Source organism: Schistocerca piceifrons, chromosome 1 (assembly GCF_021461385.2).
Source record: "Schistocerca piceifrons isolate TAMUIC-IGC-003096 chromosome 1, iqSchPice1.1, whole genome shotgun sequence".
In the NCBI taxonomy this organism is placed as follows: Eukaryota; Metazoa; Arthropoda; class Insecta; order Orthoptera; family Acrididae; genus Schistocerca; species Schistocerca piceifrons.
Window position 1 is genome coordinate 525,373,882 of NC_060138.1, and position 20,775 is coordinate 525,394,656.

Below are 20,775 nucleotides of genomic sequence, written 5' to 3' on the forward strand. Positions count from 1 at the left end.
GGTGTGCTACTGGTGGACTTTGTTGAACGTGGGACCACTATGAATGCTGCAGCATACATGAAAACTTTAGCTACAGTGCATCGAGCCCTTTGTGACAAACACCACAACATTAATGCTGATGGTGACAGCTTCTTCATGACAATCCCTGCCTTCATGTTGCTGCTCCTGATCATGAGAAAAATGCCAAATTTGGGTGGGAAGTGTTCCAGCATCCATCAAACACTCCAGACCTTTCACCATTGGACTTTCATCTGTTTAGTCTCATGAAGAATTTCCTGACTGACTGACCCTTTGTGACAGATGTGGAAGTGAAATCAGCAGTCTGCAGAGGGCTACATTCCAACCACATGGGCTTCTATGAACAGGGCACATTAAAACTGGTACCACGAAGGGAGAGATGCATTGAGAAGTTTAGCGACTATGTAAAAAAGTAGGTACAAGATATAAGCTCATTGTGATTTTTTTGTTTTATTACCTATTAAACTTTTGATAATAAAATTGCTGTGCTTTATTTTCCAGTCTTCCCTCGTCGTTTTAGGCTGCACTCCCAGTTTTGAAGCAGATACCATTCCAAAGCCAGCATTACTAGGCCTATTCCATTTGTGCACATTTCAAGAAAGAATTACACCCTTTACAAAGCTAAAATACCATTTCATCAGTTTCTCATTGGGCTTCTCCATTAGTTATTATTTATAAGCTTAGAGGGTCATTAGGAGTTTTGGTAATTCTGAAGCATTGATAAATGCAGAAGCAGAAGTTGACAAAACTATTCCAAGACATAAATAAATAATGGTACCCCTCCAGGTGGTCATCACTTAACTAAAATCAATTTATCTGATGCATATTTGCAAATTTCCTTTGATGTAGAATCCAGAACAATAATCATGATTAGTGTGCCTTTTGGACTGCACCAATATCACCACCTACCTTTGGAATTGACAGTGCTCCAGCAATATTTGGAACAATTAATACAGACGACTCCTCAATGTATAAATTAATCAGACAATATTATCATAACAGAAATGTCTCCTGTAGATCACATGGTTAACCTACGGACATTATTCAGCATACTACAGCAGAACCGTCTTTAATGTAATCTAAAAAAAAGTTCAGCTTTCTCAACCAACAGTGGAATACTTACACCACACACTGAGCAAAGATGAGCGTAAGCCAACACACAAAGCATACTGAAGTAATAATTAAATCTCCTGCTAAAGAAAGATAAAAAAAAAAAACAAACATTGCCAGGCCAAGTGAACAATTAGAGCGAATTTATTCTGAAAATAAGCCAAATAGGCAAACCACTAAACCAGATTAAAAAAAAGGTGTGTAGTTCATTTGTTCACAGGACTGTCGGAAAGAATTTTTAGTCTTGCCTGTCTATAATCCACCATTCAACCCTAATAAACTTTTAGTGTTGGTTACTGATGCTTCACACATGACATAGGAGCAGCGTTCTACCATAAAAATGATGGTTCAGAACAACCTATTGCATTTGCATCAGAGACATTAATATTGATATAAAAATGCTGTTAAAAATTGAGAAGGAAACACTGGCTATTATTTATGCAGTTCAAAACTTTAGTTGTCTTATACTGAATGAAGTTCCATCTGATTACAGATCATAGGCCCCTTTTCTCACTCTATCGTCCTACCAACTGTTACCAGACAAAATGGCACAGTGACTACACATATGGCTACTATAGCTATGCAATTTTCAATTCTCTATACATTATCACCCAATGGTACAATATTCAAATGCTAATGCTGTTTTTTTTTCTTCCCATGGGCCCAGTTGTGGAGTTTGACTCATTTTGTTTTCAATTAGATCATAGTTTGCAGAACACATTGTACAATTTTCTGCTTATAGTGAAAGAATTGTCACCACTCTTACTACAGATCCCACCCTCAGTGGGGTTCTCCATCACGTACAGTGGGGATGGATAGATTGATTGGCTGTGGCTGCCCCTTTGGCACTATACATTTTTCATTCATGATACTTGCATTCAGTAAGGCATCCTGTTGCTGGCAATTTAGTCACTGCACCACAAAGTTGTAATTTCAGAACAACTGTGTCTGCCAATCCTTAAACTGCTATGAGGCATGGTACATACAAAAAATTTAGCTCAGCAGCATATTTAATGACCAAGAATTAATGTGGAAAGAAAGGAAACCAGCTGGGCATGCAATGCTTGCTCGAAACAGTGGTCATAATCACTGCAGCAGTTCTCTCCATGATCAACACTGCAGAAGCTGCAGGAAAGAGTCACTACAGGTTATGCAGGGCCTTTGCTACACTTGATGTGGCTTCTAGTAGTAAACTTCTTATCAGACTTCCTTATGTGCCCAAAATAACATCTACTACTACAGCAGTCATTATCATAAGACTTATGACTATTTTCACAACAAAGGGGCTCCAGGAACAATCATTTCTAATAATGGGCCCCAATTTCCTTCTTCCAAATTTAAATCATTCTGTGACAGGAATGACATCTGACACTGCACCACTGCTGCTTTTCATCCAAACACTGAAGCTAAGCACCTACTGAGGGGCTTAAAGATAGTTGCAGAAGGCACTCATCACCATGCCATGAGACTATCCCCTAACAATTTTCCTAGCCTATACAGGTCAACAGCAGTAAAAGTTTGCAGCTCATGTGAGACACTAAATGGCTGTTGCATCTTCTGCATCCACTGCCTCTGACAGTATCACAAGGGCAGCATCTGTACACACTATCACCAAAGTGTGGGTACATATATTCAGGCATAATCCACTTGGCGCTGGGCACAGTAATAGGTAATCAAGAACACCAGCTGTTCTCTGTTGTGGTTCATGGTGCACACCTGATGCACCACATGAATCAGGTGACACTGTGGCATCAGGAGGACTTGTCATCACCATTCCTGCCACCATAAGAAAATCATAGGTGGCGCGTTAAACAATATGGACTCCCACCATCATGCCCCCAGCAGAAATACAACCTCTACCTATGAGTCAACATACCATGATTATGGTCCATTCCATATCCTTAGCCAAGCCGGATGACTCAGCGACATAGGGCTGGACATAAATGGAAATGCAGCCAACCCCTCCATGCTAGCCTCTTCTGAAAACTTCATTAACCTCAATACCTCCAGTGGTAGACTCGAAGCAGTGGGCGTCAGAACCAAGCTTGGAAATGCTGGCACCAAAGGGAAAGCCACAGTATTCTCTGACACCTGCAACATCTGTGGTGGAAACTCCAGAATAAGATGGCAAGAACCACTTATCCATGGTACTGCTGTGTTTACTTAGTTTAGTTTAAAATGCGTGTCAGCCTCCGTTTATCAGACCACAGTTTCTGTTTGGATTGCTCTATGTACTGGATGTGGTACTGTTGTGTTTGATCTTCAGCTAAGGACATGGACTCCTGAGGTCATTTTTTGTATGTGCCATATGTATTCACTCCTCCAGAGCATGTGCCTGTTCACTGTTATAAAGTAGAGTCTGTGCAAAATCTAAATCAGTCATCAAAATACTGTGTGCAATAATGTTATCATTAACTTGGCTGGACACCTGACAACACATCAACAGTCTCATATGTTGAGGAAAATACCAAAGATGACAATTACTCTGAATGCATTACGAGATAGTGAAAAATTTGAATTATTGCTAATGGGTCACTGAAACAGTCCAACAAAAAAAAGTCTTTTGATTCACCTTTTTACTGTATCCTACTTCTCTGTGAAAATTAATCAAATTTAATTTGTCGACTGTTACATACAGCATAATTTTGCACTGTTAAAATTTCTACCCTACTTTTATATATTTATTTTTCCTATTTAATATCTTCTCAAATAGTTTATTTGTAGCAAGAGAAAATGTCAAAGCACAGAAATGTGTTCATTCACCAGTTCTGTAAACCCATAGTCTCCAGTGTATCTGCTTCTTTCACATGCTCTCTGCTTTTTTAATTCACATATTCTGTCTTGCCTTTCTTCGAGTGTCTTTATATGAGACACCAAAAGTTGAATTTCATTGCTAAGAACAAAATCAGACAATATCAGATGAAACGACAAGAAATAATTAAATAACACATGTCAGTAAGCTTCATGCTCTAGACAGTTACACATTTAGGCAATTTATCTATGTTTAATTTCCTTCTAGAATATGTTGTAGGTAGATTCTAATTCGAGTCACATGCAATAAAAAATAACTTATTAAAAAACTCACTTCTTGTCTGCTATTTGTTGTAACATAATCTTCCTCTGTTTCTTTAATTTTCTAACAGATTTAATTAATCTTTTTATGTCACTGTCATCTAATGTTTCCTCAGGATCATTTGTAGAACAAAAATTATCAAAAATTTCAAAATCTGAGCAATCTGGATTCTCTGCACCTGTTGCTGTGCTGATGTGTACTGACTTCTTTTCAGTCATTTCTGATACTGGTATTGTTTCACTTATATTCTGAATATCTGTAAAGGAAAGGAATATGAAACATTTTAAGAAAAATATACACATTCCTTTTTTATCCAAATTTTTGTACTAAAAGAACACTTCAGAGGTGGGAACTGAATCAGAGAACGTAAACACTAGAAATGAGTTTGCACATACACTAACAAATAGTGGCTGATAACACACTATAATAAGCTCACACATTATGTAGCACAGTGTTGTGACTCGGCGGTGTTTCAAAGTGCTGCTGCGCAGTTATGCGCGTCCTCTACATGTGGTGCTGTTTGCCAGACATGCAGCAGCAGCACCACCTAAGCGGCCAGCCAGCCAGCGGCCGCTAGGCTTGAACTCAGTTATGATTTGACTGTTAAAGTGCACACACGTCTTACTCTGTTTACTTGATCTGTGACTTTCATGTATTACGTCTTCCTTGAAATATATTTGTTCAACTTGAAGTTATTACAATTGGCGACGAATACGGTATTTTTCTTTTCCATCATTGACCCACATGTTTCATGGCTACTTTAGAGCAACTATTGCAAGATCTCAAAGAACAGCAAACGCTTCTCACAAATGTGATTTGTGACTTCGTCGCGGCATCAAATGCGGGGCATCTCTCGTCATTGTCTCTACCTACTTTTCCTCCTTATGACGAGACGGCGGAAGACTGGTCTGATTACAAAAAACGTCTTCGACAGCACTTCTTGGCATTTCATGTCGCGGATGAACAAACATGTAAGTCTCTGTTCCTTTCATGGATTTCACCTCAAATGTATCGGTTGTTGTCGCAATTGGCTCCTTTGAAAGATACTGCATCTTTGTCCTTTGCTGAAATGTGCTCACTTCTGTCCATCTATTTTCAAAAGCAAACACATGTGGTAGCTTCTCGTGTTGCCTTTTATAATTGTCAAAAACAACTGAATCAATCCTATCGCGCTTGGGCTGCTGAACTTCACGCCCTCAGTAGAAAGTGTAAATTTGTTACTGACGTTCACAAAGAATCCTACGCCGATTCCGTGGTACGGGATGCTATTATCCGCTCGGTGCCCGACAAAGAAGTTAGGTAACGTGCCCTTCAGTTGGCAAATCCGACTCTAGATGAAGTCCTATCCATCGCTCAGTCTTTTGAAATTTGTTGCGCCACTGGAGTGCAAATAGAGGCATGGGGCGATGTCGGGGAAATACAACCTCTGTGTGATGTTGACGAAGCATGTAGCGTGTCCCCGCTGGCCGACGTAGCCACAGCACGCTCATAAGCGCAGCCTCCGCCTAACCGTAAACAAACCTCTAAGCGACTGCAGCAAAACCCACAGCAACTTCCTTCATGTCAGCAGTGTTTTACGAAACATTCATGAGAAGATTGTCCACAATGTTAGGCCGTGTGTCACAAATGCAAAAAAAAGGGTCATGTGTCATCCGTTTGCAAATCTAACCGCATATGTGATGTTCATGAACATGACGCTGATTCTGTTTCTGTGTTGTCTGTCAGTTGTACTTCTTCCCTTTCAGGGAAGTTATTCCTCACTGTCCAAATACTTGGTCGAGATGTTCACATGCAGGTGGATACTGGTTCTGCTGCCACTATCATCAATTCTCAGACGTATCTTCAGTTGGGTTCTCCAATCCTGTCACCTGTCACTAGGCAATTACGGACTTACAATAAACAGAAGATTTCTCTCTTGGGACAATTTGATGCTGAGGTATCTTACAAATCTGTCGTTTGCACTGTTCCCATATTTGTGGTCGACCATAGTAACGCGGAGAATCTTTTTGGTTTCGATGCCTTTCGCGTTTTTGGGTTCTCCATAGATGACTCTGTCAATATCGGCTCTGATGCTATTCCTTATGCTCAACTGGATTCCTTGTTGACAACATTTTCATCCCTTGTTTCTCCTGGGTTAGGCCGTGCAACAACTTTGAAGCTCATGTCATGCTCAAACCCACTGTTCGGCCTAAGTTTTTTTGGGCTCGGCCCATTCCTGTGGCCCTCCGTGATCAGATCAAACAGGAGCTGGATCGTCTCACTGCTTCAGAGGTCTTGCTTCCTGTCACTTCCAGTGAGTGGTCCTCTCCTGTTGTTGTCGCTGCTAAGCCAAATGGTGATATTCATTTCTGTGGCGATTTCAAAGCCACTGTAAATGCTCAATGCCTTATCGACACTTACCCTATGCCTTGACCTAAAGAATTGTTCACTAAACTTGCTGGAGGCCAGTATTTTTCTAAACTTGACCTGTCAGAAGCCTATCATCAACTTCCTCTCGACGCTGCTTCCCAGCAGTTTCTGGTCCTTAACACACCTTTAGGCCTCTATCAATACCAACGATTGCCATTCTGGGTTGCCAGCACCCCTGCTTTCTTTCAGTGATTCTTGGAACAATTATTGCTCATTGTCCCTGGGTGTATAAATTACCAGGACGACATTGTTGTCACTGGCTCCACCACTGACGAACATCTTCAAAATCACCGCACACTTTTTCATGTCTTACAGACTGCCAGTCTTAAGTGTAATCTTCAGAAATCACAATTTTTTCAGGCATCTATCACATACTTGGAGTTTCAACTCTCGGGATGGTATTCCACTGTGATTGATAGCCTTCCTTGCCCTACATCTGTTAAGGAACTGCAGGCCTTCTTGGGGAAAATAGCATACTATCACAAGTTTTTACCATCTGCTGCTTCGGAGGCTCAGCTTTTGCATCGCCTGTTGCATAAAAACGAGCCTTTTCACTGGTCCGCGTCATGCGATGCAGATTTCCAGAAATTGAAGACTATACTTATCGACCTGGCCAACGTCTTGTTCATGCCACGGGCGCCTCTCAATACGGAGTCGGTGCAGTCCTTGCGCACCGTTTTTCTGACGGTTCTGAACAACCCATTGCTTATGCCTCCAAAACGCTCATGAATGCCCAACAAAAGTATTCTAAAATTGAAAAAGAAGTTTTGTCCATTATTTATGCTCTTCACAAGTTTGGTGTTTTTCTCTATGGATCCAAATTTCATCTTGTTACAGATCACAAACCACTTGTTTCCTTGTTTCATCCATCAATGTCACTTCCCGACAAGGCTGCACACCGCCTCCAGCATTGGGCTCTTTATTTGTCTCGTTTCAGTTTCAATTATGAGATTAATTTCCGGCCGACAGCTCAACATGCAAATGCCGATGCACTGTCTCGCCTTCCCATGAGTCCTGATCTGGCATTCGATAGGGACGAACATTTGTGTTTCCACCTGGATGTTGCCAAGCAGTGGGTTGTGGTCGGGTTCCCCATCACTGGGGACCACCTGGCGGCTGCTACAGGTTCTGACCCTGCCTTCTCCCGGGTTTTACGCACTATTCAGAAGTGTTGGCCAGATCGTCCGTCCGCTAAGACTTCTGATCCGTTGCGGAACTACTTGCTTTGCGTTACTGCCTCACGGCTAGGGATGGTGTTATTCTCATTTCCACCAAAAATTCTTAGCCGTGTGTTGTGGTACCTGCGTCTTTGCGTGCTTCGGTCTTGCACCTCTTTCACCAAGGGCTCTGGGGGTGTCTCTCGCACAAAATCTCTGGCGTGCTGTCATCTGTACTGGCCCGGCATCAACTCTGAGTTGCACACATGGTCGCTGCCTGCGGCCCTTGTGCGTCATAGGCCGCTGCCCCGAAGTCATCTTTGTCACCGTGGCCTTCGCCTGAGAAGCCCTACAAGCGTATTCATGCTGACTTTGCGGGACCTTTTTTTAGGTACTTATTGGCTTCTCATTATTGATGCCTACTCTAACTTTCCTTTCATTGTCTGTTGCACATCGCCTACCACCGCGGCAGCCACCAATGCTCTAGCTCGCATTTTCTCTTTGGAAGGCCTTCCCTCTACTCTTGTTACTGATAATGGTCCACAATTTGCCTCTTCTGATTTTGCAGATTTTTGTGCCCGTCACTGCGTCATGCATGTCACGGCCCCTCTATTCCATCCACAGTCAAACGGTGAGGCTGAATGACTGGTCCGCACATTTAAGGCTCAGATGAGGAAACACCTGACTTCTTCTGCTGATGATGCACTTCTCTAATTTCTGGCTTCTTACCATTTCACCCCCATGGGCGACCACAGCCCGGCTGAACTCTTACATGGCCAACAGCCCCACACGCTACTTCATCTTCTGCGGCCTTCCAACTCACGGCCGCGGATGCCTTCACTTGGCCGGGTCACTGCCGACGACCTTGTATGGGTACGGGGTTATGGCAGGCGGCCAAAATGGAGTCCTGGCTGCATCTTACAACACCATGGCCAACGCCTGTATGAAATACAGACCGACATGGGTGTTGCAGTGTGTCATTCGGGCCAGCTTTGGCCTCGTGTGCCGACACGCCTGTTCCGGATGCCGCTACACCACCTTTGGCTCTACCTGACGCTCGGGATACTGGAATCTCTCATTACTCACAATGCAGTCCTCTCACCATCATATCAATACCAGCACAAGAACTGATGCCACCAGGAGACATGCCCATGCAGGAACCAGATGACCATCATCTGTTGGAGCAACTCTACTCGCCTCCTTCTCCTACGTACGCAGACACATCGCCCATGTCTCCTGTTATAACAACCGGACTTGCCGCAATGGGCAGATTGGTGCATGGGGCCCCAGTAGATTCGACCCCCACATCTCCTGTCATCTCGACCCGTTGTCATCGGGGACACTTCCGTCCATATGGGAAGCCTCCTCCTCGAGACTTTACGGCCAGTCAATCAACACCTTTGGACGTTAGCAATCTACAGGCTACTTCCATCAAGACCTGTACAAAAAATTCAAAGGGGGGAAAAGTATTGTGGCTCACCGATCTTTCAAAGTGCCGCTGTGCAGTTATGTGCATCCTCTACATGCGGCGCTGTCTGCCAGTCATGCAGCAGCAGCGCCACCTAAGCGGCCAGCCAGCCAGCGGCCGCTAGACTTGGACTCAGTTATGATTTGACTGTTAAAGTGTACACACATCTTACTCTGTTTACTTGATCTGTGACTTTCATGTATTGCGTCTTCCTTGAAATATATTTGTTCAACTTGAAGTTATTACACACAGTTATTAATGATGCTTAAATAATGTCAGAAGTACTGATGATTCAGAGACAATGAACGGAGTAGCAGTTACAAAGGTATTATAGATTTCTTTTTTCTTTTAAACCTTTGCAGTGGCTAATAGATGGATTTTAAATTAGGACAGCATTTTACTTCATCATTTCTGAAATGCAAATACATAATAAATATCATTTCAATGGTCACATTTATTCTCTTCATACATCATTATCTTTAACATAACAGCAATGACAGTATTTTGTTAAGAAACACACTATTTGATAAATATAACTGCTTTTTTCATTCAGTGAGGTACTTGAGACATGACCATACAAAATGCAGACTTCCTTTGATGTTTATATCACATCATATGATTGCAATACTCAATTTATTAATGCTTGTGACATGAGAAACACTGCTGGTAATGAAGAAAACCACAAACATGACAGCATGCAAAACTCAAATGATGCAAACAACTTCCATCAATGTTTTGTTCATATAGTTCCTACCGTTAAACAAAAATAACAAAAAGTAAATCACATTAGCACAGCAATAGCAAAAGTAAATCACTCAAAACCAAAGGAAATTAACAGTCTCTACAAACAAATTTTGTGATGAAAAACATTGTGGGTATAATGGTACAACCACTACATCCCTTGATTAATTACATATTTAGTAGTGGTTATTACCCTTCATCCTCCACAAAATGATAGTTTTTACATCTCCACTTAAAAAAGGATGACAAGTCACATTCTAATAATTAGCAGTCAATCTCTTTTGTGCTCAGCCCTTAGAAAGTTGTTGAGTACCATATGCAACTCAAAATTTGTGATTATCTGTCAACAAATAGCATTCTAAGTAACTTCCGTCACAGTTACAAGTCGTTTGTCAATGGTGAAAACAGTTGAAGGCATTGTTTCATTTGTACTGTCTCATTTGAATTGATATTATATGTTAATGGTATGTTGGTGAATCTCAGCACGACATTTGACTGTCAGCCACATAATTATGCTAAAACAACTCTACTGCTAAGAATTTAGAGGTAAAAAATTCTCTTTGATCAGATTACAGCTGAGTAATAGAAAACAAATAGAACTGTTCAACAACAGGAGAGAGAAAGGTTGTCAGTATCTCATGAAGTGAGCCTAAAACTTCTGTGTTGGGACCTTCACTATTAATAATCTATATAAATTATTTGCTAACATTATGCTACTGGTCAACACTATAGATATACGTAAATGATGCCACATTTGTTATGGATGGAAAAAACATGACAGAGTTATAGCCTCAGAGAAACAGTATATAGTTTTGTGAATCAATACACCTTGTGATAAACATGAAAAAATTGTAAATATTCTCTTTAGTTTATATACCAAAGATAATGGTGATGAGTGTGTACTTCCTCAACTTCTTGGAATTCATCTCCACTCAAAACTAACATGAAAAAAATTGTACCAAATATTTGTGCATTAAGTTATCAAATATAACAAATGCTGATGAACCAAAACATTACCACCACCTGTTTAGCATTCTGCTGATGTGCCTTTGCAACACAACACATCATCAGTTTTGCCTAACATGTATTCGGCACATCAACATTAGTTTTCCAAAAGTTTGTGGCATAACGTATCTATGCATAGGCCACACAGTTCCCCTAAATTATATGCCTGCGTTTCATTGGTGTGGAGGTGGTACCCAGTAACATACCAGTTGTGTTCCACCAGGTTCAGCCCAAGAAAAATTTGGTGGCCCAGATATCAATGTGAGTTAACCATCATGCCCATCAAATCACTGTAGTATGATTCTGGCCTAGTGACAAGCAGTTACCCTGCTGGGTGACATCATTAACTTCAGGGCAGATGCAGTAATGTTCATATAGTCCACAGTTGTCGTAATGCCTTTGATTAGTACCACAGGTCTCATGTAAACCCATTTCAGTGTCCACTATTGCCCTGTTTCTGTAGGGCAGTTCATGTTTCGAGCAGCTGTTTGCCTGGATGATGGCATATTTGACCACTACTATCAACTTGGTGTAACTATAAATGTGTTCCATCTGACCAGGCAATGTGTTTCCAATGACCCATGCTTCAATCTATATACCATGTCCATTGCAATTGTAGTTGATGATGTCATTAGATAACTATGGGAAACTGTAACACCCAGTGTTGAACAATATTCACAGCTTAATAGGCTCTGAACCACTTTATTTTCTTATTTTTAAAAATAAAGAAGAGAGAGTGAGAGAGAGAGAGAGAGAGGAAGGGGGGGGGGGCAGATGAGACTCATATGCATCTGTGGCATCAAAATTAATTAGTCTTTAGGTCATACTTCAAAAAATTATTCTATGTTGCTTGGTAAATAAAAGGAAAACTGACAAAACCACATAAAGTGTGAGTCGGTTCACCAGCAACACAGACATATGCCAGAAATAGCAGATTAACATCCTAGCTGCCACACCTATGAAAATTCAAGAAAGCCACACAGGCAAGGGTTTATAATTATTGAACATGTTACTAGCATACGCATATGGTGTGTCTGCCAGTGCATTCAGAAACACTACACAAAAATGGCTTAGAGAAAGGGTATTTGTGTATAAGATGTATATTACTCACGCAAATAAAGTTGACACTCAGTGCGGTGGCTGATGGGAGCGACAGTAAATGGGAAATGCCTTTATGGTCGCTCCCATCAGCCACGGCGCCGAGTGTCAACTTTGTTTGCATGTGTAATAGTTTTCACAGTGAAAATACCGGATGACATTTATTGAACTATATGAAATAAAATCATAACAACTTCTAAGTGGTTTGCGTTAGGATGTTCAAACTGCACGGTTGGCTGTGGAGCATGATGGTAATTAGTATAGTTTGTTTTTGTCTCAAAGCCCACTTTCATAGGGATTGGTTTGTCAATAAGCAAAATTGGCGTTTTGGGGGGACTGAGAATCTGCATTTCATGATTGAGACGTTTCCTCACCCTCAATGGGAGACTGAGTAGTGTTCAACATTCAGTCACAGAATAATCAGTACGATATTCCCTGATGGCATGGTGACTACCAAACAGTACATGAAGGTTTTGGAAGATGATTCCAACCCCATTATCCAAAGTTAACCTGATTTCAAAACATATGGTGCACACATGACTGAGCTCGACCCCATCGAAGCAGGAGAGAACTCAATGTCCTGGAGGAGCATTTGGGGACAACATTCTGGCTCTTGGGTACCCAGAGGCCACTGGGGCCTCGATTGGCCACCATGTTCTCCAGATCCGAATACATGCAACTCCTTTTTGTGGGGATACATTGAAGACAAGGAGTATTTGCTGTGCTTAAGTGTGAAATTCCATGGCATTTGGTTTTGAGGTAGCTGATAAAGTATGAGTAGTGAAAAGAATTTTCATTCACAGCATGTAGTTGATAAGGGAGAAGACTTGGGAACATGCAGGTAGTGCATGTAGATCAAGATCAGCGGACTATGTGTCAATCTCCTGAACAACATTATTCAGTGGTACTCATTATCTCATGGCGTGTGCACACAATATAATGTCGAATTTGCTATGTCTAGCATGAGAATGAGGAATTGAATTGAATTGAATTGAATTGAATTTTATTTGATCCTGTAAGATTACATCGTGTACAGTAAATGTTTGTGTAATATAGGACATGTCAAAGTATTAAAATTCTTTATCAATTATTTTTCTACACCTTTAGCTTACATTTTTACATCACTGATAATGAGTAACAATATATACAAATTTAATGGCATAAGTATTCTGCAACACTGTAAAACTCTTTTTCAATGAGATAGTCTTTAAGTTTCTTTGTAAATTCATTGTGAAGTACACTATCTTGCAGGGTTTTGGGCAGACTTCTTAGTAGTCTGATACCAGAGTACTGGGGTCCTTTTTCTAGCATTGTCAGTCGGTGGGGTATGCTCCGTGCTTCATTCTTCTTTCTTGTATTGTGGGTGTGTACACTAGCATTTGTAATCCAGTCCTCACTACCTTTTGTGATGTACATTATTGTTTTGTATATATATAATGATGAAAAAGTTAAGATACCTAAATTCTTGAAACAGTTTCTGCATGTTTCAGAGGTCTTTCTTCTTAAAATGGTCCTAATTGCTTTTTTTTGTAATGTGAACACTCGTTTTGTCTCTTGTTTGTTTGAGTTTCCCCACACCGTCACTCCATACTGTAAGTATGGTTCGAAAAGTCCATGATACACTGTACACAGAAGGTTCTTGTCTGAATACTGTGATAGCTGCATCATTAAGAATATGACAGAGCTCAGTTTCTTACAGACATTATTAATATGTTTTTTCCATTTCAGTTCATTATCCACAAGAATACCTAAGAATCTAGCAGATTCTACTTCTTCCAGCCTTGTTCCGTCAACCTCTAAATCCATGTCTACAGCCTTTTCCTTGTTTTTAAACACTGCATACATAGTCTTTTTTAGATTTATAACCAGTTCATTTTCCAACAGCCATTGAGCTGTGACATTTGCAGATATGTATGCTCTTCTCTCAAGCTGTTCCATATTTTGGTCACTATTTAGTATTGTCATGTCATCAGCATACAATATTTTCTTTTCTTCCTCCTCAACACCTATATCATTAACAAATACATTAAATAACAATGGCCCCATTACCGAACCCTGCGGCACTCCATATTTGATGGATTTGGTTTCTGATTGGTACGAGTTTCCTAACGATACATACTGCTTGCGGTTGCACAAGTATGATTTTATCCATTCACCTGGTTGCCCCCGAATGCCATAGTTGCTTAATTTTTGTATCAGCATTTCATGGTCAATGGTGTCAAATGCCTTTGAAAGATCCAGAAACATTGCAGAGACAACCTTTTTCTCATCTAAGGACTGTAAAATGTATTCTGTTAGACTGACAATTGCTGATTCTGTAGATTTACCCTTTCTGAAACCATGTTGTGAGGTCATGAGAATGTTATGTTTGTCCAAATAGTTAACTAATCTGGTATACATAAGCATTTCTAGGATTTTTGAGAAACCTGATATCAGTGAAACTGGTCTGTAGTTGTTGGGATCATCCTTACACCCTTTCTTGTACACTGGCACTACCTTCGTTATCTTCAGTTTTTCTGGAAAAATGGCATCTCTGAAAGAACAGTTTGCTATGTTCAGCAGTGGTGTTATTATCTCCTCACATACCAGCTTTATTACATGATTTGATATTTCATCATCACCAGCTGATTTCTTGGACTTCAGTTTCTGTATAGTTTTCCGCAATTCATCTTCCGTGACTGGTCTTAAGAACATAGTACTGTATGATCTTTTTGGTACCTTAATACCCTTCTGTTTTTGACTATTTCTTTCCAATTTTAGGTTTTCTACTACACTGATATAGTTATTATTCAGTATGTTTGCTATTTCCATACCATCTGTGACCACTGTGTTGTCTACTTTAATTGACCTAATACCTTCTTCTTTGTTTGACCCATCTTTTTCCTTTCTTTCAGCATTGATTGCATTCCAAGCTGCCTTTGCCTTGTTTTTTGAGTTCGCTATAGTGGTGTCAATTGCTCTTGCTTTCGCTTCTCTTATTGTTTTTCTATACTTCTTTTTTAACATTTTATAGTTTTCAGCTTCGCCCATCCGTCTCACATCCTGAAGCTTCCTTCGCTGTTCTAGTATTTCACTCGTAATCCACTGTGTTTGATCTTGATGCCTTTCTTGTCTCTTTACTTTGGGAAATGCTACATTAAAATGGTACTTAATTGTTGAAATAAATGCATCATATTTTTCATTTACACTCTGGGCCTGTAGGGTTTCATTCCAGGTTTCCTTACTTAACATTGTTCTAAAGATGTTGATATTTTGTTCACTGATGATCCTACTTTCTTTGGTTGTTTGTTTTGGTTCTGATATTGTGTCATTACTTCTGCAAAAGCTGATTAGTTGTCCATGATGATCAGATATTTCTGTCTGAACTACATGTGACTCATAGTTACACATATTAGTAATTATGTTGTCAATAATTGTCTCACTTTGTGAAGTCACTCTTGTTGGTGCAGTTATTGTCACTTTCATGTTATGCTGTATTAACAAGCCTAGTGGCCCCTCATGACTTTTCAAGGTGGCTGGAATCCATGTTTGCAATAGATTTTACTCTCTCACTTTTCTCATTCTCATAATAAAAAGAACAGAAACACAATGAAAGATTTTAAATGCTTTCATAACAGTCTTCTAAATTGAACAGCTATGCTTATCATTCATTGTTATCATCAACTTCGTTATCCAAATAAATACTCTTTTCACATATTCCTGTCCCAGCTAAATCACTACAAGCAAAAATTAAAGAAGATTCAGTACAAACAAAACAAAGATCAACAATCCTGACAAATTAAAATTTGTGCCCTGGACTAGAATAGGAATCACTGTCAACTGTCTTTTTAAACTTATGCTCTACTAATTGAGCAGTTAGCAAAGTCTTGTTGCCAAAGGGTAGAGTTCAGGATTTAAACTGCAAGCAAACATACAATTTTAAAATCAGGAAGGACAAATATGAAACTAACTGTCCTAAAGGATGTAAGTATTATTCTGGAAGGTAGCATATTGATAATATATTCAAATTACTGAAAACTATACAGACAAAGGCTTCATACTTCTTTTGTAAATAACAGTGTAGTATCATTCACCAAACAATGAACTGACACCCAAATGTTCTGCTGAAAAATGACATGCACTCTTTTTTTTTTTTTTTCAAAGAAATCTGAGTGGGAACATACACAAAACATGGTGGCAGCTGGTTACCAAATAAGCTGTTTAGATCTGGAACTACATTTCACCTTCAGCAAATTCATAATAGGATATCAAGTCTTACTCAGTGTAAATGCACTATCTGCACTGGTGAGGTTGTTATTTTAAAGATTCTCTACTAAGTCCTATATGCCCTAAGTCTAAGGAGTAAGATATATATTTGCATGTTGAGGATATGTGAGGCATTCTGACCCACAATGCTCAAAAAGCCTGGGTAAGTCTAGACCTCAAAATCGTTATCTACTGTCAATAAAATTTTTCTGGGTTTTTGACTGCATTGTCAATATGTAAAACTACTGATGTTTTGGTCACTGCTGCAAATGAAATGTTGGTAGTTTTACATGCTGCCAATGCAGTCACAAACTCAGAAAATTTTATTGGCTGTGACAATGGCCATGGAAGTATGCACTTGTTGTTATCCATAGTCTATGGACAATGGGTACGATGCATCTTCAGGCATGGGGCACCAATACAAAAACAAGGAGAGCAAAAGATGCCAAAAATAAGTGTAACTACAATATGAAAAAGATAGATTGCTATCCACCACATAGAAGAGGCACCGAGTCGCAGACAGGCACAAAGAAAAAAACGCTATATATATTCACCTTTTGGACAAATTTCTTCATCAGAAGTAGAAAATACAGACACATTCACACAACCACAACTCACACACACATGGTTACTGTCATCTCCGGGCACTAAGGCTTGAATACGCCTGCATCTGATGTGAGCAACAATGTACCTGGGTGGAGAGTGGGGGGTTGGAGGAGCAGGGATCCTCCTCATCGCCACCAAACCCTGCCTTGCAGATATACTACATTAACCATCAAAACTCCCTCCCACCAACCTGCAAAACCCAAAGCCTAAACAGAACTCCACAAGCCCCAGTCCCACAAAACTATGTCTTTTCAAGGACATTACCTGTTGCCCTATCTCCAGATTCATGCTGGCCTTATTAAAGACCTTCTCTCCTTCTCCCAGTCCTTACAGTGGAAACACATTTCTGACTTACACTACCAATCAGACTCAATCCACAATCAATATTCAACGCTGCTTGGATCAATTTACTCCTCCATCTAACCGTGATCCAATGCACTGCCCCAAATCATCCCGTTAGCTATCCAGAATTTCCTAACCTCGAATTTTGCCTCACCACCATTCCCCAATCCTTCAACACTGGAACCATCCTTGCATTCACAGAAAGAATCATAACCTGCCACATAGAAACTGATCCTGACCTTATACTCCTACCTGCCAACAAAGGTTCCACTGCTGTGGTTATGAACCACAGTGTGTTATCAAGTGGAGAGACTCCACCAGCTGTCAGATACATCCACCTAAGAGGGCTGTCAGACACCCTTTCCAGAAATCCAGCAGTATCTCATTTCTTCTTTCTTCACCTTTAGTGTATCTGCCTTATGACAGGTTTCAAATGGAGGCTCTCCATCGTGTCCTGTACTGAGCACCTTCCTTCACCTATTTATACGGTTGTCCATTTTTGATGTCATCCACCATTCCAATTATCTTCCTACCTCTTACTCTCATTCCTTCCACTTTTTCTCTATATTCTATATCACAAACAAGATTTTTTTTTACCTTTCTGTCCGCTCCCAATAACCTTCTTTGTTCCCGTATTTTCTTCATTATTTCATTATTCTTAAGACCCTCAGTCCACCTCACCTTCAGCATTCTGCTCCACAACCACATCGCAAAACTTTCTAAGTACTTCTTCATTTTTAAGTGTCTGTGATTCACTGCTGTATAACACTACATTCCGGACATGTTGTTGTTGTTGTTGTTGTTGCGGTCTTCAGTCCAAGGACTGGTTTGAGGTAACTCTCCATGCTACTCTATCCCGTGCAAGCCTCTTCAACACCGAATAACTACTGAAACCTACATCCTTCTGAATCTGCTTAGCGTTTTCATCTCTTGGTCTCCCTCTACGATTTTTATCCTCCACTCTTCCCTCCGGTACTAAATTGGTGATCTCTTGATGCCTCAGAACATGTCCTACCAAATTATCCCTTCTTCTAGTCAAGTTGGGCCATAAGCTCCTCTTCTCCCCAATTCTATTCAGTACCTCCTCATTAGGTACATGATCTACCCATCTAATCTCCTGTAGCACCACATTTCGAAAGCTTCTATTTTTTTCTTGTCTAAACTGTTTATCGTCCATGTATCACTTCCATACATAGCTACAATCCGTACAAATACTTTCAGCAAGGACTTCACGACACATCTATACTCAATGTTAACAAATTTTTCTTTCTCAGAAACGCTTTCCTAACCATAGCCAGTCTACATTTTATATTCTCTCTACTCCGACCACCATCAGTTGTTTTGCTCCCCAAATAACAAAATTAATTTACTACTTTAAATGTCCCATTTTCTAATCTAATATCCTCAGCATCACCTGATTTAATTAGACTACATTCCATTAGGCTCATTTTGCTTTTGTTGATGTTCATCTTATATCCTCCTTTCAAGACACTGTTCATTCCGTTCAACTGCTCAACCATATCCTTTGCTGTCTCTGACAGAATTACAATGTTGTTGGCAAACCTCAAAGTTTTTATTTCTTCTTAATGGTTTTAATTCCTACTCCAAATTTTTCTTTTGTTTTCTTTACTGCTTGCTCAATGTACAGGTTGAATAACATTGGGGATAGGCTACCACCTGGTTTCTGTACAAATTGTAAATAGCCTTTTGCTCCCTATATTTTACCCCTGCCACCTTCAGAATCTGAAAGAGAGTATTCCAGTCAACATTTTCAAAAGCTTTCTCTAAGTCTACAAATGCTAGAAACATAGGTTTACCTTTCCTTAACCTATCTTCTAAGACAAGTCATAGGGTCAATATTGCCTTGCGTATTCCAACATTTCTAAAGAGGTAGGCTTCTACCAGTTTTTCCATTTGTCTGTAAAGAATTTGTGTTAGTATTTTGCAACTGTGACTTATTAAACTGACAGTTCGGTAATTTTCATACCTGTCAACACCTGCTTTCTTTGCGACTGGAATTATTATATTCTTCTTGAAGTCTAAGGGTATTTCACCTGCCTCATAAATCTAGCTCACCAGATGTTAGAGCTTTGTCATGCCTGGCTTTCCCAAGGCTATCACTAGTTCTAATGGAATTTTGTCTACTCCCAGGACCTTGTTTTGACTTAGGTCTTTCAGGGCCCTGTCAAATTCTTCACGCAGTATCATATCTCGCATTTAATCTTCATCTACATCCTCTTCTATTTCCGTAAGATCGTCAAGCACATCATCCTAGTATAGACCTTCTATACACCCCTTCCATCGTTCTGCTTTCCCTTCTTTGTTTAGGACAGGTTTTCCATCTGTTGTTGTAGTGGTCTTCAGTCTTGAGACTGGTTTGATGCAGCTTTCCATGCTACTCTATCCTGTGCAAGCTTCTTCATCTCCCAGTACTTACTGCAACTTACATCCTTCTGAATCTGCTTAGTGTATTCATCTCTTGGTCTCCCTCTACGATTTTTACCCTTCACGCTGCCCTCCAATGCAAAATTTGTGATCCCTTGATGCCTCAGAACGTGTCCTACCAACTGGTCCTTTCTTCTTGTCAAGTTGTGCCACAAACTCCTCTTCTCCCCAATTCTATTCAATACCTCCTCATTAGTTATGTGATCTACCCATCTATCTTCAGAATTTCTTCTGTAGCACCACATTTCGAAAGCTTCTATTCTCTTTTTGTCCAAACTATTTATCGTCCATGTTTCACTTCCATACATGGTTACACTCCATACAAATACTTTCAGAAACGACTTCCTGACACTTAAATCTATACTCGATGTTAACAAATTTCTCACCTTCAGAAACGCTTTCCTTGCCATTGCCAGTCTACGTTTTATATCCTCTCTACTTCGACCATCATCAGTTATTTTGCTCCCCAAATAGCAAAACTCCTTTACTGCTTTATGTGTCTCATTTCCTAATCTAATTCCCTCAGCTTCACCCAACTTAATTCGACTACATTCGATTATCCTCGTTTTGCTTTTGTTGATGTTCATCTTATATCCTCCTTTCAAGACACTGTCCATTTCGTTCAACTGCTCTTCCAAGTCCTTTGCTGTCTCTGACAGAATTACAATGTCATTGGTGAACCTCAACGTTTTTATTCCTTCTCCATGAATTTTAATACTTACTCCGAATTTTTCTTTTGTTTCCTTTACTGCTTACTCAATATACAGATTGAATAACATCGGGGACAGGCTACAACCCTGTCTCACTCCCTTCCCAACCACTGCTTCCCTTTCATGCCCCTCGACTCTTATAACTGCCATCTGGTTTCTGTACAAATTGTAAATAGCCTTCAGCTCCCTGTATTTTACCCCTGCCACCTTCAGAATTAGAAAGAGAGTATTCCAGTCAACATTGTCAAAAGCTTTCTCTAAGTCTACAAATGCTAGAAATGTAGGTTTGCCTTTCCTTAATATTTCTTCTAAGATAAGTCGTAGGGTCAGTATTGCCTCACGTGTTCC

The 20,775-nt window shown here is 40.1% G+C and overlaps 1 protein-coding gene across 3 annotated transcripts in view; it reads right to left on the reverse strand.

Annotated features, from left to right (window-relative positions):
* The window catches only part of LOC124798356 (IQ domain-containing protein E-like), a 284,773-nt gene that overhangs the window by 120,348 nt on the left and 143,650 nt on the right, over positions 1 to 20,775 (reverse strand). For 2 of the 3 annotated variants that reach the window (XM_047261722.1, XM_047261731.1), the window contains exons 5-6: positions 4,214 to 4,457; positions 3,892 to 4,021 (exon numbers count right to left, since the gene is read on the reverse strand). In XM_047261722.1, the coding sequence (XP_047117678.1) occupies positions 3,892 to 4,021; positions 4,214 to 4,457 (374 nt within the window). The remainder of the gene's footprint in view (positions 1 to 3,891; positions 4,022 to 4,213; positions 4,458 to 20,775) is intronic. The other variant, XM_047261738.1, reaches the window with a different exon arrangement.